The 25,307-nt window shown below is 42.3% G+C and overlaps 2 protein-coding genes across 17 annotated transcripts in view; one reads left to right on the forward strand and one right to left on the reverse strand.

The window, feature by feature from the left end:
* LOC127371909 (mitogen-activated protein kinase 14A) overlaps positions 1–25,307 on the forward strand; it is a 123,131-nt gene that overhangs the window by 43,577 nt on the left and 54,247 nt on the right. For 5 of the 15 annotated variants that reach the window (XM_051415126.1, XM_051415136.1, XM_051415135.1 and 2 more), the window contains exon 1: positions 15,348–15,747. The exons of 9 other annotated variants lie outside the window; for them this stretch is intronic. In XM_051415126.1, coding sequence (XP_051271086.1) covers positions 15,707–15,747 — 41 coding nt within the window. In that variant the 5' untranslated portion in view covers positions 15,348–15,706. Of the gene's footprint in view, positions 1–15,346; positions 15,748–25,307 lie in introns of those variants that run through there. One more of the 15 variants, XM_051415129.1, reaches the window with a different exon arrangement.
* On the reverse strand, positions 44–4,248 carry lhfpl5a (LHFPL tetraspan subfamily member 5a). 2 transcript variants are annotated; one of them, XM_051415155.1, is made up of 3 exons: positions 3,317–4,248; positions 783–1,019; positions 44–423 (listed from the first exon to the last, which is right to left on the reverse strand). In XM_051415155.1, the coding sequence occupies exons 1-3, from the start codon at positions 3,717–3,719 to the stop codon at positions 413–415; spliced, it is 651 nt and encodes a 216-aa protein (XP_051271115.1). In that variant the 5' UTR covers positions 3,720–4,248; the 3' UTR covers positions 44–412. The 2 variants fall into 2 exon arrangements, with proteins under 2 accessions (XP_051271115.1, XP_051271116.1); XM_051415156.1 differs by having other exon boundaries at positions 789–1,019; positions 3,317–4,241.

The following is a 25,307-nucleotide window of genomic DNA, read 5'->3' on the forward strand; positions in this document are numbered from 1 at the left end:
ATATTATTATTATTAGTACTAACAGATGATCGAAGATGATGAGTTTATTTTGAGGACTGTTTGTAGCATATTTTATTAGGACGCCCAACCAAAATCACTCCAAATACTGCTTAAACATAAGATGTTCAGATGAATATGGTCTCCTCAGCATGTATAACAATTCTCTCGCCCAACTAATCTATATTGGTAAAAAGGCCTGAAAGCAAAGTCCACAGAATGTTCATGGGCTGAGCTGGAGGTGAACAGTCTGTTAACAAACTCACAATTTCAAGGGCAAGATGGACTTCTTGAACATTATTTTTAGATTGCAATTAACTGTCCTGAAGCCTTGGAATATATTTGAATCCCTCCAGTCAGTAGCACTGCTCATCCAAGTCTGGTCCATCTCTTCCCTCTGTTGTCCGCAGGGAGCCTAGGCGTTATCTGTGGTTGAGAGAAAAACAGTGAAAGGAGTAGGAGATGTAATTGCCACTTCAGATGATGACACTTTTTTAACATACATACTACACTCAGGGTTGAGTAGTAACAGATTACATGTAATCTGGATTACATAACAATCATGAAACTTTTTTATAATAACCAATGCTCTATTAACTCATGGAAAGTATCAATATATGAATCGCATTTGAGATATTTCACTGAATAAGAATAAAATATAATCTAATAGTTCTCAATATATGTCAGTCTGAATCCCAAAGGTCAACCTCATGGTGGCGCTACAGGAACAGTCAGAGGATCAACAAAGTCAGTGGGATGCAGCTTCTGGGAAACATAAATGGTACCTTTACCCTCCACCTGGAAGTCCTCTGGCAGCAGCTTGTCCTGCCGGCTGCCCAGGCTGAAGGCCACCATTGAGAGGATGAGGGAGTCCATGATGCTGATGATGGCCAGGATGTAGGCCCACCGCACTGTGCAGTTTCCCAGGGTGTATTTGTCGGTCCGCTGACCACACATGCGCTTCACCTGCTCCGAGTCCCAGCCGTCAGGATAGATCATACAGCCAATCACCATGCAGGTGCCTGAGAGAGAGGGAGGAGACAGGTGCTTCATTCAAACTGAAAAGAGTTCAAACACACTTTAAAGGAGTTTGATGGGGGAAATCTGTGGAATGTAGCCTAAGTACATTTACTCAAATACATATTTGAGGTACTTCGTTTCATGCCACTTTATACTTCATGATATTTCACAAGAAAATGTAGCATTTTTTACTTGACCACATTCATCTGACAGCTTTATTTACCAAAGAACAAACAAACCAATTAATCAATTAATGGAGAGAATAATAACCAGATTAATCCATAATGAAATGGAGCATGAGTTGCAATCCAGTACAACTACTCAGTTTTAAAAACAGGATGAAATCATCCTGAATACTTCCTCCACCAGTGACTGTGTTTAATTTTATATAATAACACATTCACTGTAAAAGAGCATCTTGCTGCTGTTGATGGGAAATATCACAAGCCACCTCCTCCACCTCCACCGCTGCTGCAACAACAAACAAGACAGAGAATCCACCAGAGAAATTAAATATATGCACTCCACTCATTCAGGTACGCGCGCACACACACACACACACACACACACACACACACACACACACACACACATATGCAGGTGAGTTGCCTAGCAACACCAGAGCATCTTAACTCCAGAAAGACGAACTTGTTCATCCATTATTGACTGCAGACAGACAGCCGGCCTCGTGCTGCCCACCTCAGCATGTAGAGCCATGTGAGGTATCAGGTGACGAGGTGAAACATTAGCACACAAACACCTCACTTTTACTTTCTTAGCCTCACACACCTTTTCACCTTCACTGACTCAAAGCTGTCACGCTCACTTTCTCAAGTCTCTTCCTCATTTTAAGACAGTTAATTTATTTTATATTAAGTTATTTCAAGACGTTAAACTGCGACTCAGGAGGTTAATTGCTGACTCAATTATTCTGTAACTTACATCTCTGGTCGAACCTGTTAAACAAATATGTTTTTAATCCCCTTACTTTTATTATTTCAGACTCTAATGACCCCCTCACAGATTGAGTTGTCCCTAATAAAGAAATTCACTTAGGCTGATTCAGGGGGATAGGGTTGTTAACCCCACTAACAACAACCTGTCTACCCTTCATAGCCAACATGGGGCCCTGTGAAGAGATATGGTTCTACTTTTCAGACTAATTTAGAAGCTTGACTAGATTTAAAAGGAGTATGTGTGTACTATACAGACAGTAAGAGTCTGGTATTTATTGGAACGTGACACACACACACACACACACACACACACACACACACACACACACACACACACACACACTAAACGGCAGGTGTGAGGAATATGAAGGAGAGGACAAAGTGTAACAGCACACCTCCAGGTTAATCTCATTATTTGTCCTTTCACTTGCAGCTACATCTGTTCACAAGCTGCTTCATGTTTCAAAAACAGAATCAGGTTTCACTTGTCTTCACCGTCTGTGAGTCAATGAAAGGAATCTACTGAAATGTTGCGGGATGTGCTGAAAGTCTCCGACTGTTTCGTGGATATTCTGGTCTTTATTATGCCTCTGCATGATATTGTTACTGCTTGTGTGTGTGTTTAGCACTCATCTCTCTATCTCGTATTTGTTTCTGAGGCCCAAATGTCCCAATCTTGTTTCTATGTGGCCCCCGATTACTGGTGCTAGGTTAACGGCTCTGCCTTTCTAAGCAGTGGTGGACAAAACTAAAGTACATTGACTCAAGTGGGATACTGAAGTACAATTTTAAGTTCCTTATACTTTATTTGACTATTTCCATTTGATCCTACTTTATATATGTGAACAATAACAACTATAGTTAGCGTAGTAGTTACTTTTTAGAGTAAGATCTTACACAGAAAACAGTTTTTAAAATGATACATTGTGAAGGAATAACTACCCAACCTAATACTAATAAGCATTTTCACATGGATTCTTTTGTTGTTAGACCAAGTAAGGTTTTATTGTCTATTTACTACATTTTTTTTGTCTCTGTTAAGTCATTGAGTGAATAATGATAAATAAGATTAGGACCTGAATTAATAACTCGTTTTGAACTCAGGAAACTGAAATTTACAACAAATGCAATTGTTATTTAATAACTGTTTATGAACATATAGTAAAGATTGTGTATTCCTTCTGTTTATATGTTTAATTAGCTAAATATATAAAACGCTTATAGCCCATGTTTTAATGTTATTTAAGAGGCCATTATGTGCAATGATAAGATTATAAACCCCGTTTTACTGTAGCCTAACTTCCATGTGAAGCCCCAAACTTTTCCCAAACCCAGGAGCTCACTGGAGGCCAGCTGCATCCAGGCGCAGATCTTGTAGACGCTCCCCGCGTTGCAGAAGAAGAAGAGGCTGAAGCAGACGATGCTGCTCACCACCAGCAACATGGAGATCCCCACGAAGAACATGGCCGTCTTGAAGGCGCCGGACGGGATGGAGCCAAAGTCCAGCGCGCTGCCTTTGCAGACGAGCTCCGAGGTGAGCGCGTTCCCGATGCAGTAGTGGAAGAGCCCGAAGTAGCCGGCCTGCGGCGTGTGGACGCTGTCCCCGATCCAGTAGGGCTGGATGAACACCACCACGGTGATGACTGCGAAGGTGATGGTGAAGACCGTCCACAGCACGCCCACGGCGCGGGCGTTACGCACGTAGTTGGTGTGGTAGATCTTGGCTGCCTCCTGAGCCGGGAGCATGGTGAGAGACTCTCCAATAAGTCTAATAAGTGTGGGAAATAACTCCTTCTGTCGGATTAAGTTATTAAAGAGTGAACAGGTAACAGCCTTTAGTTTCCTTTTTGTCCTCTGACAATGTCCACATTCTTTAAAGCCCAGTGCTGGATCCGATACATCCAATTACATCCATTACAAATATCACCACCAGAAGTCATTCATCTCCATACACTAACTTACTGGGCACCATAGCAGCAGTAAGGGGTTCCTTCAGTGTGTTTAATGTGTGGATGCTCATTCCTCCCCTCTGTATCAGCTGGCTCAGTGTGTTTCCTCTCCAGGGGAGGCTGCACTCATTAAATGTTAATGGTTAAAAGATCCACAGAGTAGAGTAACACAGGTGGCATGTAAGACTATTCTCCTTTCACTTTTAAGGGCACATGGTTTAATCACTTTCCTTTATGTTATTTCAGATTTCTTTCTCTTTCCTTCAGGATAACATATTGGATATGCAGTTCAGATAAGACACAATAATACAGGTGTAAAGTAGCCACGTGTTGGGTCAGACATACTTAAAGATTCATGTTTTAATTGTAAAATATAAATTTAAATTATTAACAGTAAATAAAAATTATAGCTTAAAACAATACTGTCCATATGTACATTTTTTTTCTGTAATTGTTCCTCCTGCCCATACTGGCCACAAGGAAATCCCTTTTCAAAGCTATTCTGATGTAAGAGATGAGGTTTCACAACCTCGGCCGAGCTCCTCTCGTCCTGCAGTAACCCCTTTTCTACCATTCCCCATCTCCTGACCTATGCTACCTCTTTGCACACCACCGTTACTCATCAGTCCTGCAGCCCATTTCCCCTTCACTCCCCTCACCATGTCTGCCTTCGCCTTCCAGCCTCATTTGCTACCTGCAAGACCCTTTTTTGTATATGTTTGTGTGGGTTTTTGCCTATCCTACTTGTCTCTGAGTTGTGCATCTGGTTAAGAGCTTTTTTCTACTGAGCCATTCAGCCATCGGTCTGAACAAACCAAATTGCTGTCTGCCGAAGCCGTATGAAGTTCCCTCTTTGTGCTTCAACAGACTGTGTTTGCTTGCTGAGCCATGACAGAAGGGCAGAAGACAATCATTGAATTTCAAACTAAAAAGACAGTAACTTTGAAATATTGTCTAACCGATCTGACAACAGACTGCTGAAGCCTTCAACTGAGCTTCAGAATGCATTTTATCACAGTATGAGGACTGTGGATTTTGTAGTTAAACTGACTGTGATGATATGGATTCATATTTTGAGGTTCCAATTGTCGCATCTTTTTCTGTTATACTCACAATTTGTACTTGTACCAAGGTTGATTGGTTGATCGGATTTAGCCTTCTCTGCATAAACTACTGAGCCACTGATAGAAAGAGACCCTGTGAGGGTCTGAATAATTTACTTGTATGTACTCCAGTCTAACACTAGATGGAGCTACAGCGCTTCATCACTGTAACTACAGCAACGCAAGTTCTCAAACCAGTAAATTTCCAACTTTGCCCCAAATCCCACATTAGGCCAATACCAAGTTATATAAGTATGTTCTTGTGTTTTTGGTCACATATCCTGAAGAAAAATAAGAGGAGTAAAGTGTCAGACACAAGAGTAGTAAACCAATTACAAGTCAAAGTCCTGAATGAAAAATTATTCTTAAGGACATGTACAGAAGTTGTCAATGAAAAGTACTTAAGTGTCAAAAGTAATAGTACTTATTAAGTCATGTCATGTAGTGTTATATTATTATTTGTATATTATCGGATTAATATTATTAGTGATCAAGTATTTTAATGCTGTAGCTGATCAATGCAGAGCAAAATATAACCCCTTTATATACTATTAAATCCATAACAATGCATTATGTTTTATAAGATGATGATATCTTTTGTATGCTGCAGCTACAGATCAGATCCACACTGTCGTCTCCCAGCTTCAAAACCAGCACCCCCAATCCCTCCTCCTCATCTCAGGTGACTTCAACCATGCTTCCCTGTCCTCTGCTCTCCCCACCTTCACCCAGTACATGAAATGCCACACCAGGGACAATAAAACTTTGGACTTGTTGTATGCAAACATCAAGGATGCATACACCTCATCCCCCCTCCCCCCGCTTGGTCGCTCAGATCACAACCTTGTCCATCTGATCACAGACTACACCCCTGTGGTGAATAAACAACCACCTGAGAAGAGGCATGTGAAGGAGTGGTCTGAGGAGACCAGTGCTAGGCTCAGAGACTGCTTCGAGACATCAGACTGGGAAGCACTCTGCAGCCCCCACGGGAATGATATTGACAGTATAACCCACTGCATTACAGATTATATTAATTTCTGTAGAGAACACTGTGCCCTCCAAGTTGATAAAGTGTTTTCCCAACAACAAACCCTGGGTGACTTAACTTAAGAAGATCAAGGCAAGGAAGGCCCCGGGCCCGGACAGCATCAGCCCAAGACTGCTTAAAGATTGTGCAGACCAGCTTTGCGGTGTGATCATGTGCTTGTTCAATCTGAGCCTGAGTCTGTGGAAGACTTCCTGTGTGGTCCCGTTACCGAAGCCACCACGCCCCAAGGAGGCTAACCACTTCAGACCTGTTGCCTTGACCTCCCACCTGATGAAGACCATGGAGAGGATCATCCTGAGACACTCCTGGTGGGCACACAGCTGGACCCCCTGCAGTTTGCTTACCAGCCTAGTATTGGGATGGACGACGCAATAATCTACCTGCTGCACAGATCCCTGTTACACCTGGAGGACAGCAGGAGCACGGTGAGGGTCATGTTTTTTGACTTCTCCAGTGCTTTCAACACTATCCAGCCGTCACTGCTCAGAGTGAAGATGGAAAGTGTGGGAGTGGAACAACACCTGACTGCATTGACTATCTCACTGACAGACCACAGTATGTGAGGCTCCAACACTGTGTGTCTGACATTGTGCCCTGCAACACAGGTGCCCCTCAGGGTATGGTGCTCTCTCCCTTCCTCTTCACCCTTTACACCTCAGACTTTACTCACAACTCCACACTCTGCCACATCCAGAAGTTCTCAGATGAGACAGCCATTGTTGGATGTGTTTCTGAGGGGAACGAACTGGAATACAGGACTGTCATCAGGGACTTTGTCAGCTGGTGTGAGCTCAACCAGCTTCAGCTAAATACTAGCAAGACGAAGGAGATGATTGTTAACTAGAGGAAAACATCCCACTTCACCCCGGTGAACATCCAGGGATTGGACATTGAGGTGGTAGATAATATATAATAATAAATTCTTGGGTGTTCACCTCAATAAAAAACTGGACTGGACTGACAACACCCAAGCTCTCTACAAGAAGGGCCAGATTCGCCTCCACCTGCTGAAGAGACTGAGGTCCTTCGGAGTAAGCAGGGCTCTCCTTAAGACTTTTTATGACTCTGTGGTTGCTTCAGCCATCTTCTATGCTGTGGTCTGCTGGAGAAGGGGCAGTACGGACAGATTTTGGTTGACACGTTTGACCATAACTCAAGAATTCATACACTAATTATGACAAGATTTCAGAAAAATGTCTGATAGGATAAAATAATGAAGTGCTGACATTTTCTATCCAAAAGGTCAACTCCATTGAGACATCGTAATGTTCTGCATAAACACACTTCTGGCCATTATTTACGCCTTAATCAACGCCTTAACTCTTGGGTGCACACTTTGAAACGGGGGTAACTGTACAGATCTTCTGTGCTGCTGGGTTGAAGAAATTTGTGAAGAATCCATGTTATAGAATTCGTAGAGGCATTTTCTAATGTCATGGCTTCAACTTTCAATCAGAATCAGCTTTATTGGCCGACACATACAAGGAATTTGACAGCAGAACAGGAATAATTAGGCTTAAAATCAAGTCAAATCAATTTTGTATCTTGAGTCTTCTCTGTCCCTTCCTGAAGAGGGCTTAAATCTTGTGAGTCCAGTCCATTTTTTTAAATTTGGACCCCAAGTTCCAATCAATAAAAGGTTAGTATGTTAGCATGTTTGAGTCCACCCTCTTCTCTTCCTCTCCCTGGATGACAACCAGGACAAGGGGGGATCCTTTTCTTCTAGTAGTTGAGCTTCAGGTTACTGTTGTTGCACCATGTGACAAAGCTCTCTATCAGTCCTCTGTACTCTTCTGTAAAAAATAGTCTCTAAGTTAAAGCAGCATGTTTATCACAGGATTCACTGGAATCATACATGTCAATATAGTGATAACTTCCATTTTGCCAAAAAATACACAATTTTATTAAATTAAAATTAAAATTTTATTAAATGATGTTGTGTACTCGCATATTATTGGTATAAAAATGTGTCAATCATGAAAACAAGACGCATGATATGTCACAACTGCTGCATTTATTTCAGCAGCATTACATGATTATGTCAGACAAAGCAGTGTGAAAATGCATGTTTGTGGGGCTTTGTTACAGTCACATGTGGGCAGTTATTTCCAAAATGCATTTCACACACAAAACTTAAGTTGTACTGCTATCTGTAGCGTAACACATTAACTTGTCATGTAGTGTTCTCAGTGTTGGTCCACGTACTTCTGTGCTGCGTCAACACATGAATGTATTGACTTAAAGAAGCCCTTGCATAATGTTGACATATTTGAGCGTTTGGTATTTTTCAGTTCCTAATCATCCAATAGGTACTGTAGATGCACAAATCAGCAGCTGACTGAATAATGTTTTCTTTGATCCTGATTTCTGACCGCAAAGCTAAAATCTTCCCTCAAACGTGTCTATAATGTTTAGTCCCAGTTCATGTTTTTCTTTACTGTTGATCTTGTACGTGTAATAGGTTGATATATAGATCTGCAGCGCTGTGTTTGTACATTATATGTGCACATGTGTGTGTATGAGTGTGGGCGCTGGCGTGTCAATGCACTTAGCTTTATTAAGTGATACTGCCCCAGAGTGAGAGGGAGGCTGTTTATAATCAAGTTATTCTGGAGCAGCAATCCAATTTTCCGATAGAGAATGGAGTGAGATTTCTGTTTGTGTGTGTGTGCGAGAGAGAGAGAGAGAGGGGGGGGAGTGTGTAACTTTGTCTGACGCTTGTAGACAAGACAGAGGTTGGGATTTTATGCTTTCTGTGCACGTGTGCGTGTGTGGCTGAGTTTGTCATATGAATGCATAATGTGATCAAACATCTTAGTTGCAGCTCTCTAAGTGGCGTCATCAACTATAATGGTCCATAACAGTGAAAAGACAGCAAGTCATGAGCAAGACCCAACTGACACGGGTCTGTTACAGTTGATGAAAATAAAAACAATTTGTTTTACTACAGAAACACAAGCTGCATGCAGAAAGTGTTGAAATGAAAACTGTTTAAAACTGTTTCCTAGTAAAATTTATCTATAGAGCTCTGTTTGTATGGCTTCAAGGAAAATTCAGGAATCTGGGGATGATCCTTACAGTATCTTCCATTTTGCCTAAGGTGTGTGAGTGAATTTATAGTCTCTTTAGGCCTATTTAGGCTTATCTGAGAGAGGGGACAAAGAGGCTTTTCTGCCAGTTCAGCATCTCTTCCTGTCCCTCTCTGCCTACCCTCTTCAGAGGCTGTTTCCATAGAAACGGGGTGCTGGATGCCCTCAGAGAGATGAGAGGGTATGTGATGGCATAAGATGTGAAGTTGAGCACACAGAATAATTAGGTAATTATATTAATTTAATGACAGGTCGCTACAATAGTGAGTCAGTGAAACTAGCTTGTAATCTTTCATGAAACGTTAACATCACAGCCAGGTTCAGTTTATATTATGTTTAGTTAAATGAAATAAAACACAGAGATAAAGGGTTTTTTAAGAAGAGATTTAGGGGGCCTTTTTGGGGGCCTGATCATATAAAGCCTTAAAGGTCAACAATAACATTTTGACATCAGGGAGGCCAGAACAGGAGTTATATGATCTTGTTCTCTTGAACTGGTGATAATTCTAGCAGCAGCATTTTGAACCAACTGAAGATGAGAGAGGGAGTAGTAGTAGTAGTAGTAATATAAATCTAGACGAGGGAAAAATAAAGGCACAGACAACAAAACTTCAAACAAATTTGCAGTTAGCTTAGTGTTACGTGATAGAAGTCAAAAACTACGCACTATCTGACTGAAAGAACTGAATATGGCAAACAGGATAGTTTTTGTTTTGTCATTGTTAAGTTGCAGCAGTTCATATTAGAAAGGCTGTGTGAAAAGTTTGCTTCTCTTTCTTCCTTGTCTTTTCTTTTTTAAAAGCTATTATTAGTGGATTTTATTAGGACATATAACTTGGTATTATCAGCATAGCAATGCTACTGTACATTATGTTTAGTAATGACCTGTCCAAGGTCAGCAGCATATAAATTAAAAAAAGTAATGGACCCAGGATTGACCCTTGGGGAACGGCATTAGTGAAATGGAAAAATAAGATGGGGAATTTCCAACAACAACAGAAAAGGCTGTATTGGATAGATAGGATTGTAACAAGTTTAGAGCAGATCCTTTCAGACCAAGATGGACTCTATTAATCTTTTGTGAATGTGTGAGTAAAATCATGTAGTGGTCTTGGGGCAGGGGAACAACTGCTCCTTGTTGACCTTCTTTCATCTCTCTCTCTCTCTCTCTCTCTCTCTCTCTCTCTCTCACACACACACACACACACGCACACGCACACGCACACACACACACACACACACACACACACACACACACACACACTGGCCTCATACCCTGTGATGCAGCAGTAACTCAGTCAATGAGTGTCACTACCTCTCTGAAACATCCTGAGGCTGCGGCAGCCACTATGAGCCACCCTCCAGCCCACACCCCTGCCGCCGCCTGGTCACAGCCCAACAGGAAGCATCAGAGCTTGGGCAGAAATGGAGCAAAGTGTGGGTCAGCCTGTGTCCTGGGGATGGAAGCTGGAATGTAGGTCTGCTCTACAGGGGATCATGTTCATGACTCATTACTAATCGCTCACCATCGTTATATCCCTCGGTGACTGGTGATCTTTATGTGAATACATATATGATCTACACACAGGCCCTTCTGGGCTCATATAGCCTACATGTATTCTTAAAGTACAGTTTATTGCTATTTGTAAATAAGTGACATAAAGGAGTGGTACACCTGGAAGATAGATTTATCTATATTATATGAGAAAATTATATCAAACTACAATAAGGCCTATTGAGGATACAGTCTAAATGTTGTTTGTTTCCTGAATAGTTGCAGTAGTGAGAAAACTGAACTTCTTTTTATTAAAGCAGTAGTTACAAATTTAGTTAGAGTTAGATGAGAAGATTGATACCACTTTCCTATCTATTGCTAAATAAAGGTTACAGCCAGCAGCTGGTTAGTGTAGCTTCACATATATATGTATATATATGTATACATATTAAAGGACTGTTGTATTAGCTGTGCGTTACAACTGAATGTATATATACAGTCTATCTGTACAAAAAGTGTAAAACAGACAATGGCTAGGTTTGGTCTCCTTTTGTTTCCAGCTTACTTACTGACACAACAAGATTCCAGGACTAATAGACATAAAGTGTTAATTAGTGAGCTTCAGAGGTGTTAGTATGCAGATTTTATTATCTTTGAACAGAGGCAGGTTAGCTGTTTCCCCTCGTTTCCAGTCTCTATGCTAGGCTCAGCTAAAAGGCTATATTTATATTTTCTCATCTAACTCTTGGCAAGAAAAAGATTAACCAGATTTGTGAAGATGTTCCCAATCTATCATCACACTGCTGATGTATGTGATGATGTTGTCAAATTAAGCTTGCATTAAAGACATACCCTCACAACTCTGACTGTAGGCAGTGAAAGCTGAGCTCTGCAGGGTGATGGGACAAAGCACTACGGGGGTCTAGCACTGCCAAGAACTGGCAAGGACCTGCTCTGCTTTGTGCCACTGCAGCTGACACACATAAATCTAAACCACATAAGCAGCTCCTGTGTCACACACATGCCAACATAAAACACAGGCACCATCAAACATCTGTGTCCGCACAAACACGTATTCCCGTTGTGAAGGAAATAGAAAGTAGGAAGCGAAAAAATAACAAAAATAAATGTAAAACAACTGTGCTTAATTCAGCTGTCTCGCTTTTCACTCCGGCGATGCACCTCTTTCTCTACCAGCCAATGAGTCGTCAAATGTGTGTTTACGTAATCCTGACCAATTCAAACTATTTTGTTACGGTAAAGAATGGGGGATTAGTTTATGGAGCTTCAAAGCCAAATATAGAAAACGCATGTGAGGGATTATAGACACATCAAAGAATAAGGATGGAGAATACATTAGGGTGCAGTTTCATCTTCCATCTCCCTCTCTCTGTCTCCTTTCTAGTCTTTTTCACTGAAGGAGGCAACGTGACGCAAAGGTTGGAGCAGTGAAAAGAGAACACTGGACCTCATTGAATGCATGCAAGACTGATATATAGGTTAAGTTAATTAAGGTTGAGTACTGTGTTGGGAATTTGGCAGCGGATGATAGTTTTTGTGCATAATCAGTCTTAGATTATCATCGGCGTGTGCCAATAAAATATCTCATATAAATATATTTAAAACATACCTACAAAAAGACTGTGGTACAGTAAAGTTATGAGTCATCTTGTTTTCAAGTCAGGATATAATTACATGCTGCAGAAATAAGAAGGAGTGCCATCAAGTAAGATTCATGAAGTGTATTTGTGTGTGTGTGTGTGTGTGTGTGTGTGTGTGTGTGTGTGTGTGTGTGTGTGTGTGCGTGTGTTGCTGGAAGAAGAAAAGTGCCAAATCCATGCGGGAGAATGAATTGCCGACTTCACCGTGACTGACAGAACCCGAGGGCGGCTGGAGTGATTGTATTTGAACGCCTCTTATGTAATTAGGGTACGTTATTTTGACTGTATGGAGCCCTAAAAATAGGGATTATGCTGCAGTTTGGCAATTGCAATATTAAAATATCTTCAGGGTTTTATAACCCACACAGTAGGGTTATGAAATGTGCTTTTTACATTGTAAAGTGCCGAGGAGGAGGTGGCACACGGGAAAAATAAGCCAGGATGGATTTGAAACCTGTAAACATGCCTTAAGAGGAATTAAATTATGTAACAGTTTGTATGAGTTGGTCTTAAAAGTTCACCAGACGCATAACAAGGTGAGTGTGTGTGTGTGCACCACCCTTGTTTGTGTGTTTTGTTGTCCCAGTTGCGGTGGCCGGTTCCCAGCTGATCTAGGATTGTAGCTTTCCTCATAACTGGATGTTAATCTTGTGTGGAATCCAGCACTGCTTCCGGGGAACGTTGCCTGTGCGACACTAACATCGCCACCTGGTCCTTGGGACAACACACACACACACACACACACACACACACACACACACACACACACACACACACACACACACATACACACACACACACACAGACAGTCATAAGCTCCTCTGTGCACACAGAATGGGTTTATAGTTCATGCAACTGTTCACAGACTGTGTTTAATTACATAAAACTGATTGTGACTGTGCAGGGACTGTTTCCTATTCACCAGCATACAGCATACTGGTTAAGCTGGCTTCTACTTGGTCATAAGAGAATATGTACAAAAAAGCTACCTAGATAAAGTTGTATGAGTTGTGAAAGGGTTAACTGTGTTTGGCTTATATTGGGAAATAACATGCTGCAGTTCAGACATGACTGTCATTTGAAAACTGTCAGTTTTGAACATGAGTCATCGATAATGAGGATTTGGAAAAGATGGAGTTTTCCCCGAAAGTGTAGATTTAAATGCTGCCAATAAATAAAAACCACTGCCAACATCACTGACAGCTGCAGTGGCACTGAACATGAGGTAAAGTCACTTTGCATAGATCATTTAAAGCAGTCCAACAGAATCCTGGTGGTATCAGCATCAAGCAGCGTATTAAACAAAACCTCCAGGAAGAGTGGAGGAGTAACGGTAAAAGGCATCACATCCGTTGAGAAAGGATTTCAATTTCCCCTTTTTGAAGCAATCTGACTCAGCAGGAGAGGGAAGTGAGCAGAGTGTAACTTCCTATCCAAACCAGAGCAAATTAACCCCATCTTCTGCTAGAGCTATAACATAATAACCTCTGCATGAGTTTCGGCCTTTGACCTCAAGGTGTTTGAACCGGTGGCCCCTCCTCTCCGTCATGGGAACAGTCTCCCTCTGTTTATGGCAGTTTAAGGGGCCTCAGAAGTCGCCGGCGGCAGTCGGTTTGTGATCTTTACTGACCAATGTGGGTGTGCTGCTTGGCGGAGCCATGTAGGCCCGTCGAGCCCGCTGATTGGTCATTTAATTCCAATGAAGGCGGGGCTAATTCAGTAGTTAGCCGAACTGCGTGTCAATCGAATGCGATTATGTTGCTTTCAATGACTCCTCGTATTTCTGAAACATCATAGAAAGCGCAGTTAGGTAAAGAAAAACAGCATTTAGGTCCTCAGTTCATTAGATCTTTTTTCAGTGCTGGACTGAATTTAAGTATATTTACCCCAAGTAAGTTAAATACATTATAAGGTATTATTATTTTTGCACTTCCACATTTCAGAGGAAATTGTAGCCTACCCTTTACTTCACTACAGATATCTGTTAGCTATAGTTACTTTACAGATTCATACTTTACATAAAAACATGTGATGAGCCTTTAGAATATGATTGTTATAGATTAAACTACACAAGAGAATGTGAAATAGTTACATTAGCTCCACCTTGACCAGCTGCAACATACAATGCTGTTTACATGTTAATGTGTAAGTATTAACAGCCGCTATAATATACAACAATATACCACTAAGGTTAAAGGAATTGTATTTATCATTATTTATTTATTATTTATTTATTGATCCAAACGTATTTAACAGTAGGGGGCATTCTGCTTCAAAATGAGAATGAATTCAGGATCCCCCTCTGTAACATCAGCCGTTATCTTTTCTTCTGCACAGATTTAGCCATTTGGGTTCACCTCCCCCTGTGCAAATGTTCCCCTAAAACATGTCATCAAACAGAAAGTCTTTGGGGTTTTAAAGATCTGGGCATTGAAGATCTAATGAAGGCTATCCAGTTGCACTGTGGGAAATGTAGGATCTGAAATTTGTGTTTTTGGAACTACTAGGGCCTACAAATCAGTTTATCTCTGCCTCTGCTGCATTAGTTTTAATCATTGTTGCTTTAATATGACCATTGTGAGTCCCCCAACTTTAGGGAAGTGACATACTAAATCGCTGGAACACCCCTTTAAATAAAGGATGTGAACTCTTCTTCCACATAGGCCTTCATCTGTCTGCACAGGACATGCTTATTGTTTTGAGGATATTTTTCTTTTGCATAATATAGCCTAACTCAGCTGAGCCAGCATTGGTCCATCAGTTTCCATGGTGATGAATGGAGTTTGGCAACTGATAAACATCAAATTAATTTACCATTTTCCCTTTTAATTTAACTGTGAAATAATCCTCCATAACCGCCTGTAATGCACTGTTAGCTGGAAGGTATAGAGAGGCCGCCTTGTGCACGAACCAACCGTCCAAAAGGTGAAAACCAAACATTTCCCACAGCCCCTGAACGCAGCAATGCCCCCTCTGGTTCACAGTCTCAGCGCCGTTTCAACGTGATCGCGTCTGTGTGAGAGCAGTAGCGGTGTGGTTTCCGAGGAGCGCTCATATCTACTTTAAACAGGATGTAGAGACTGAGACACAGCACGGAAAGAGAGAGAGAGAGAGAGAGAGAGAGAGAGAACGCGGGTTGAACTCTGCGATGTGCACCACCAACACCAGCGAGACAGAAATGACTGCCACAGCAGCGGAGGAGAAGAAGCAGACAGGAGGAGTCCCGATGAGGCAGCTCACCGCCGGCAGGTCTTGACGGCTGCTCCCCCTGACCTGAAACATCCCGCACCGCCGCAGCACCGCACGGTTTACACACACTAAAAAAATTAAATAATAATAATAGCCGAAATACTCCACATCCCGTCGGCGAACCTTGAAGGCGACAATGGCGAGCCTGGGCGACTGCTGTGTGAAGGTTGCGTTGAGGTAAGCCTCCTACGTCTGTCTGCTGGAAATCTGCCGACCTTAGCAGACCACATTGTGTCTGTGCCTCCGGCGATCAATTAAACGCATCCTGCACACCTATAGTCTTATTTTACTCTCTACACTCCCTTAATGTCTCTGCTCCTTGTGGGATGCAGTTAGGTTTTACAGCTACTGAGCAGAGTATCACACCTTGTTTTGCAATACATGGGTGGTGTTCTGCACAGTATTGATAAGGGAAAGCATGTGCCAGCACCACGCTATCTCCATATGATTGTTTTGATGTATGTGGGGGGGCATAAGTTCTCCACAGCATTAGTTGTTCCCGTTATGTGTAGAAGCAGTGGGTTGCATTCAGGGTTTAACATTGGGTGAAGTGACAAGGACAGCTGCAGCCAGGTGCAGGGAGGAGAATGGGCGTTTCTCTACAAACCAATCTTTGCATTATTATTCTCACAGGCAACTACCTGCAGTCTCACCTCATCCTAACCGTGTCTAGTGAACACCTTATGGCTGAGTTTGCACCATAAGCAGTGTTTGTGTTTTAATGTGTTAAAAATCCTGCCTCTGCAGATGACTCGAGCACAAAGAGATGCTCTCCTTCAGAGCTGTGTCATTCACTGCCTTTGTTGGAAATGCACCCAAAAGCTCGGTCAGCACAGCAGCTTTTGGATTCGTATCAGGAGATATTAGCAGCCCATCGATTGTGCGTGCCAAGACTAAAATGCTGATTTGAAAGAGAGCATATAAATGTGCATGTGCTGGAACTGGGTGCTTCTCAAACTGGGAGGCATGACTGGAGTGTGACTGGGGCTACGCCTGTAATCATACACATTTTGCAGTGTGTGGAGCTGAGGCGGTGGTCTGTCCTTTACCTCAGACCCTCCCAGACTCTGTCACACTAGCTAATGAATCCCACTTGGTCACACTGACAGTCCTTTATTAGAAGATTAAGAGAAAATAGGTCTCCTCGCACCCTCTTTTATAGTGCAAATGTACGCAACAGCAGCAAAGTAATAGTGAAATTTAACTATTCTTCAAAAACGACTCCTTTCAGGTCCTCCAACCCCAGTTTGGGACCCATTGATTGAACTTAGTGGGGGTGGAGGATGGGGGATCAGCCCAGTAAGATGAACCATACAACTGATGGCCTCATTTCCCCAGGGGAGGTTTCAGAGTCACTTGTCAATCAGCCGCTGAGTGTATCTCCTTTGTGCTTGTTCACAGAAACAAACTGTAACAGGAAGTGGGGTGGGTGGTGCTGACAAAAAAAGCAAAGCAAAAAAGGTGAAAAGAGAAGCCATAGAGACAGCTGGTGGCTGCTGCTCAACTGAAGTTATTGATTAAAGTCTGGAGAGCAACTCAGAGGCTTGTTGACAGAGTGTAAGTGAATGAATGAAGGTGACAGATATCGCCTCACACACCACACGCCTGTGTGTTGTTTAGCTGTCGCCATCTTTTTTTTTTTTAGGGTGATGTAACATTGGCATGATCATCAGTGTGTAAGCACATTTCTCTTAATATAACTCACTAAACTCACATTTATCATAGAAAAAGAGGGCCCGAGCATTTTAATTACAGTAGTAGCTTTTTAAATCAGTTTCATTAGCATCAACTTCACGTTGTAATTAAACAGTTCGTGTAATTACATGACTTCACTGGTGGGCGAGCTGCTCCTTTTCATCATGTGTGATCTGTGTGTGTATTTACATACCCTGTGAGCGCCACCAAAAGTGTCTGTGTGTTTGACAGGAAATGGGAATGGCCCACAAATAAACACACGCAGAAGGATAACTTCCTGCCGCATAAGCGACGGTTTTCCCAATGACCGCAGAGCGTCTTTTAATTCTTTCCCCCTAAGAAAGTCGGCCACTGATAAGAGAGGATGGTGTTTAATTGCTCCCATGTTGTGCAGGCCCTCAGGCACACGGCATACAGCTCAGGACTGTGTGTGTGTGTGTGTGTGTGTGTGTGTGTGTGTGTGTGTGTGTGTGTGTGTGTGTGTGTGTGTGTGTGCATTTGGAGGGCAATGAGGTTGTCATGAGGGCCAACCAACACACATGCACATAGTCTGAGTCGCCAGCATCCATTTCCTGAATGTCTGCACTGCCTTTCCTAAACAATGTCCATATAACCGTTGACGTGACCTACAATCCTGCATTCAGACCTGACTGCCTGAGGATTGGATGTGGACACACACACACACACACACACACACACACACACACACACACACACACACACACACACACACACTTAAGTCAATGGTTCTGCATTGCAGTCACGTCAAACACGGCAAGATGCATGTAATGTAACTCCCTACTAAGTGGCCGTCTTTAAATTGCATTGGCTGGCAGCTGGGTTGGCTGTTTCATCTTCATACAGCTGCATTCACTTACAGGATAAGCTTAGTCTGATGCAAACAGGCTATAAGGATGATAAGACTCCTACATTTTCTGAGTCTCGCCCATGTGAACCCACACACACACTCACAATCATGCAGTTTCACTTTACCTCGAGGGTGCCTCCCTCTCTCGTTGATCTCATGCTGAGTGCTGCATTTGCCGCCAGATTTAAGGCTTTATGTTAAGGCTGGCTCAGAGCGTGCACGTGCTACTATAAATGTCAATAATTCAGCTTTTGTGTGTATGCATGTACTCGATATGAAAGTTACGAGCAGTGTGTAAAATCCCATTTGCATATCGAACGCTCTCTCCTGACGTTTCTCTCTGCAGCTCCACCACTTATTCATTTTAAACTTGGGAGTGACTCTTGTCATCCATCGAAGTGCTAAGTCAGCCTCCATAGCTGTGTATAAATAGACACAAAGACAAATCTGTTTAGAGCTATTGTGGTCTTTGACCTTGTGGCTGCTGCTTGATGTTCTCACCTTAACAGGCTTTTCCTCAAGGCTGAACTCTGTCTGATTTGAGCTTCGTTGCCAGAAAAATCTCCAAATGAATCATCAGTCCTGTGCGTTTGATGCATTTGTGGCTGAAGATAATGAAAAAAACAAGTTCTGCAAATAGAGCACAAAATATTCAGTGTTCTTTCAGACCCCACATGCACATGAGTCGGGTGTTTTGGACAGTTATGACGCAGAGCATTTTGGCTTAAAGGCGATGGGAGCTCAGCTGGAAAAAGGATTATCTTTTATCTCTCTGTCGTCTGCTTACACTTTGATCAACCAGTCAAAAACAGTGCTTTGCAGAAGCACTAAAGTTTATAATAAATCCGTCCAAGTGCTGCAGAGTTTTGCCACTTCATGACCAAAAACACTGGCTTTAAAACAAAACAGGAGTAGGGGAATACAACTGTGGAAAGGGCCCTTCACAGCTGATACACAAAGGCTTTAAACTGGAGCTTTTTTAAAAAAAAGGGGTGTTTTGTTGTTGGATGTATGTCCTGTGTAGGCTACCAGTCTCGCCTGTTTCCTGTGTGTGTGTGTCAATGGTTTGCCACACAGGCTCTGTCTGGGTTACACACCTCCCCGGGGGGTTGCCTTTAAAATGGCCTGATGGGAAATTGTGGACGTGTCTTTGTGTACGAGTTATCAGCCTACAGTATGAACTAGTCACATGGTAGTGCTGCAATGTAATCTCCTCGGTACATTCTTACACTTGGTCTCAACATTCAGCCCCTCCATCTCTTCAGCATTGAGCTTTCTGCAGATTCGCCGGTCAGGACAAGTGAAAGCACTTTTACTTTGTTGATGGGAGTCACCACTGAATTTGTTTTCAATCAGTGATTTGGCCTCAAACGAGGGATGAGGAGCAGGAAACATGACAGAGCACACGCCCAATTTGTCCACCCACAGCTGTGCATCACTTCCTCCTCATGCTGGCCTGCTTGTCACATGTTTTGTTTGTTCTTGCCCTTTAAACCTGTTAACCCTAACAGTTCTGTGTGAATGTTTTGTGGCAAGATTGCTATAGCAGCGTGTTTAGAATTGCTTAGCATTGCATGTACAGTGTGTACTGTCTATGTGTGTGTGTCACTGCAGTGAGGATGAAAGAATCCTCTGACATGAGACCTGAAAGTTGATAGGAGCTTCATGATTAATCAGGCTCTACAGGCTCTGGGAATTTACGAGCAGTTTGTGGTCCAAGGAGGTGAAAAAGGTCTCCAGGACAAACAAGTTAGTGAGGTTGCTCATCGTGAATTTCCAAACAATAACACAACTCCTCTTAATGGCACGTCAGATGACGGGCGTATAATAGAGCAATGTGATTGTGTTGGCCTGACTATTAGGGGAGTGGTGTTTGTGTGCTCAGTGTATAGAGCATGGCATGTGCTTTGGCATTAAAATGGATTGTGCAACTGGTCTGCTGATGAACTTCATCAGCACTCCCAAATGGTGTGCTGCTGTTGCAGAATGACTTCCTGTAAGGCTGCCGCTGGACTATCCACACTTCCTGTTCACTTCCTGCTTTGCGAGCCGCTGATGAGCCCGTTGACATGATTCAGTTAAGAATGAATCCTCAGTGAGAGTGTGAAAGTGAAAAAAAATTGACTTGAAGTTAAGCCTTGGTCCTTTTTTTTTAAACCTTCTAGGAATAAGTCTACTGCCCCGCGATCTGACTGAGAGAATCAATTGAAGTTCTACTTAATAAAAAAACATTTTCTGCTCTTTGGTGACAAAAAAAGGCCAGTTGTTCCTGACTATAAAAAAAGTAGAAAGAATACATTGATCCCGAGTGTGTGCTAACTGTCTACCCTTTCGATGTTTGCCTCATCCTTTTATTTTCTCTTGCTCAAGCTTGTCTGCACTGTGAGCAAAATAAAGCGTGAAACTGCAGAACCAAAATGCTGGAATGTCACCAGCTTACTTTCCCCAACAGCTACGACCTCCTCCTATTACGCCCACTCTTGCACATGTGCATACACACACAAACACACACAGAGATCTGTATTTATTTGAATTCATCCATTTGAATTCAGTGAGGAATGAAAGGCGCTTCAGTTTGAACATTTGCATTTTTCTGATATCAGGATATACCTCATCATATGTCCGCTGGAACTGGACTTCTAAACAGTCCAAACTATATTCATTCATGCTGCTTTTTTTCATTGTATAGTTAGAAAATAGAGAAAATATATAGAAAATTATTGATTTTCCTTCGCTTATTGGTGAGCGTTAAATACATTTCTGTGGTCTGCAAATTTTGATAAACCACGATGTGAGTGTTGACATTGTTGTGGTCATTTAGAAATCACAGGGGATATGTGTGTGTGTGTGTGTGTGTGTGTGTGTGTGTGGGGGGGGATGAGGCGTAGCAGAGGCCCTTTAAACAGAGCACCTCTCGGGTGAGCGTAGACAGAGGACACAGTGTGAATGAGTCTGATGTCACTGCAGGTCTTTGTGCTCTGTGCTGAGTTTGCACACACACACACACACACACACACACACACACACACACACACACACAGACACACACACAGATAAAGACACACTGAGCAAGGGCAAAGAATTGGAGGGTGGATGGGGACCGGCAACATTTTCAGAGAGTACAGTGGACAGGAAGGAGGTTTTTAGAGTCAATTTCTGATGTCGTCTTTGTTTTATAAACTGCTCTCCCCCGTCTGAAAACAGCGATGCTTCCTGCAATTCAACACAACAAATACAAAGAAAAATCAAAGGGGGGAAAAGAGACGGAGGAGGGTGGTGGACAGAGGGGGAGGAGTGGAAAAAGGAGCAAGTGTGTCTTCTGTTGTCAAAAGGGCTACTGTAGCGTGCAAATATGAGCTCTTAGCCAAACATGCAGTCAGTGTGTGTCTGCATGGGGCAATGTGTGTGTACGTCTGAGCGTCGCGTGAATGAATAATTTGGGCACAGCTGCACATGTTTGCCATATTCCCGCGGAGGGAGGAAGAGGCCGAGAGATGGAGGCCCTCAGGTGGTGTGTCTAGACTGTATAGGGATAACGCACTTCTCTATTTTAGTGTTGAATGTTGTGTTTGAATGATCTAAATTGTTGTTCTCTTCTGCTTTTTTAATCTGTGAACTGGAAATATGATGCGACTTGCCAGTAAACAAGTGATAAGAGTGTACATTTCAAGAATTCCTCTTCCTCCTACTCTCGTATTCATCACTATATGTCTTTTGTGCCTCTTTAAATATGCACTGTAACACACACACGTCTTTCCTCAGCCTCTGAAATGCCTCCTTTTACAGCAGTGCACGCTGTAAGCAGGTCAGCCTTTTCTGTGAGAGAGTGTCCATCTGACATGGATTTAGTCATATTCACAATGCATTTCCTCCTGAATTAATTGAAGTGAATTTTATTTTAGCCTCACATGCCGTACCTGGACAGCAGAACTGGATTTAGCTTGGTAAATATCTGTAGATATTATGGAGCAGACAAAAGATGGAAAGATCTCTGAATCTGTGCCAGACCTGTATGTTTGTGTGCATGCTTCAGTGGAGCTGCTGTCAGAGTGTTGTGTGTGTGTGTGTGTGTGTGTGTGTGTGTGTGTGTGTGTGTGTGTGTGTGTGTGTGTGTGTGTGTGTGTGTGTGACCAGCTGGCCCATAATCACCCTCAGCACTAAGTAGCTTATTTACTGCTGGAGTTTGTATCTCTGAGTTTGTTTTGAGTTGTTTTTGTGTGAATGGAGAGAGATGACAGCAGGACAAGGCTTCAAAAACTGCTGAATTCAGCACAAAATAAGTAACTAGTGAAGTGAAATGTGTCTACTTTACAACTGAATTTGCCCCAAACAGTCTTAATTAGTCAAATACTTCAGTTAATGACCAAATACCTGCAGGCGCTAATTAGCAATTGTTTGCAACTTGCTAACCTACAATGGTTAACTCGTTAAACATTGTATCTGCTAAACTTTAGCAAGTCATTGTGAGCGCGTTAGCATGCTTAGCATTTAGCTCAAAGCCCAACTGTGTAGCAGTACTTTGCAGAGCTGCTAGTCTTGTTGATACTCTTGCTTGTTTTACAATGATGAATGGAGAAGCTGTGGACAGCGACAGAGAGTGTTTACAGACAGCGTAAGATATAAATTTTTGGCTAATCCCGCACGGCGTGGCGAAGAAGCTAATAAGCACTTGCTAATTTACGTCACTCAGCTGTTGAGAAATAAAGGTCAGTGAGTGTTCATTTACTCAACGCTATATCATGTGATTCTACTCACACAGTGAAATAAGCTTCTCTGAGGCTGATTTAGTGTCTGGAAATACTCAGAGGCCCTGAATGGTTAAAGTCATTACGATTATTGTGTTGCCAGCACTATGCTTCCACATTGAAGTACAAAACATGACTTGAAAATAGATAAAAATGTATAGCCATAGAAAATGGCATTGAGGGCACTGCCTCTGAAACTGCATAAGAAATAGGCTAAAGCTGCTCTGTAAACTTTAATTCTGCCCAGTTAGGATAGCACAGTAAGCTAGCCTAAAAAAACCCCTTTATGGTATTAGCCAAATCTAGTTGTAGCTCATTATCCTGTCTGCTCCACCATTCAGCAGACTAATAATCCTCATTCCCAGGTCATTGCCTATTTTTTTTTTTAAATATATGTAAATATACCTCAGACATTTCAGTAGAATACACATGTGTGCATCTACCTGAGAGAAAAGCTAGGTCTTCAGCCCCTGGCTGAGTTCACATACCTACAGACAGACGGACGTGGTGGCTGGCTGCATTAGCACTCATGCTAAATGCTGTCTGACAGAGTGGGAGGCTGGGCTGGTGGTAATGCTAACCAGCCCTCCAGGGAGGCAGGCAGACAAGCAGAGTCATGGCAGCAGTCTGCAGCTCAGCAGTGTATGTTGTACACTGTGTGTGAAAGAAAAACACAGCCACAGGTTTTGGCAGCTTTGTGTTTGTTTGACTTGCAACCTTTATATTCTTGAAATATACCACCACAACATTGTATGATCTCTAGCATTCGTGTGAGTGTGTGTACTGCTGTTGAAGTCTTCCAGACCTGTTCATCTAAATTAGAACATGTGAAACACCATTTTACATTTGAATAATTCACATACACACAGGCCCATGTGATTTTCAGATGTTTCACATATGAAACACCACATGTGAAAGCTTACACAGGTTAATCACACACACAAAAAATGGTTACAGGCAGGTGGTTTTACAGATGTTCCATGTGTGAAAACATGTGCATGATACAGGCACATATAGCATATGTCACATATGTGAAGATGTATTTCACCTGTTTTTCTGTAAGGGTATTAAACTGGGTAATTAAAAGCAAAATGTGAATACAACCACATTTTTGGCTCTTTATGGACTGCTTCTTGTTGCCACTTTTCTTTTAATCTTTGATCTTTTTATGAACCCTACACTGGCTCTTCCAGTGCCACTGCCATTATTTGTCAGTTGAGTATATTTTTAACACTCTTCAGATTACAAGTATTGACATGGTGGCACATACTAATAATATACACAGTCATGGTGCAAAGAAGCACTTTAGCTAAAAGCATCCAGCATCCACCAAAAACAACTAATGTTATTCTAATGGCCACTGCTTGTTGAAGATAATTGACATCAAGCAGACACTGGCTAGCACCTCCCTGACCTTGACAAGGCTGTCTGTCATAAAAATGTAGGAAAGAAAGCTAATTTGATTCTTTCTTGGGCCTCCACCTCCCCCCATGGAGCAGCAGACAGAGCAGACAAAGGGGAAGGGAAGGGAAATGAGGAGGGGGGATGAGGAAGTGGGGTGGGGATTGACCCAGAATCAGCTCCGATGATGCGGACTGATGTGCCCTTGTAACAATGAGAGATGCTCATCTGAAATTGAATGATGGTTACTAGTCTTTGACAGTAGTGAGAAGTTAGTTTCTTACTGAGTGGCACAGTTTACGCTGGAATGATCAATGCTCGCTCTGTTATTACCCAGTTATTACTATTATCGATTTGAATTTTAGTATTATATACATATGTTTTACCAATCTCAGACGTTTACATCAAAGACCTTTTAAACATGAGGACTGTTTGTCTGTGTGAGAAGCCTGAGGGAGGGCACACCAGCGTCTTTCACAGCTGATGTTGTTCACCACTTTGTGTTGTATTCCAGTTTAAAGCGTAGCCTGTTTAGCTTTCTACACAACGCTGTCCCACTTTACCTGATTTTATCAGCATAAAAATGTGATATTTGAGACCCCTGGAGTGTTCCACAGATTCCAATCTGAAGTCTTGGCTTCACTCCACATTTTATCTTTGATGTGCTGGTTTGTTGTCAAGGGACATGGATGTTTATTCATCTTTTCACTGCAAGGACAAAAGACAAAGAGAAAACAATGAGGCCACAGTTTTGCATTGAGACAGACCTTAAACTTGCAATGACAGTGTGTGTCTTTTGGAAATAAATTCCTGATGGGGATGGTGAGAGATTACAGCTCAGTTTGTTGATCTGTCTTGAACAGTCGACCTAGCCCTTTCCAGACAATGTAGGACAACTCTGTCCTTGAAGTCTGGCTCAGTTAAGAAAACGCTCATGTTAACATCGATGAACCAGTTTGCTGATTGTGCGCCAGCGTGCGACACTGCATGCTAACACAACCAGTCAAACCAATGAGCACCATATATGT

Source organism: Dicentrarchus labrax, unplaced genomic scaffold (assembly GCF_905237075.1).
Source record: "Dicentrarchus labrax unplaced genomic scaffold, dlabrax2021, whole genome shotgun sequence".
NCBI classification, from domain to species: domain Eukaryota; kingdom Metazoa; phylum Chordata; class Actinopteri; family Moronidae; genus Dicentrarchus; species Dicentrarchus labrax.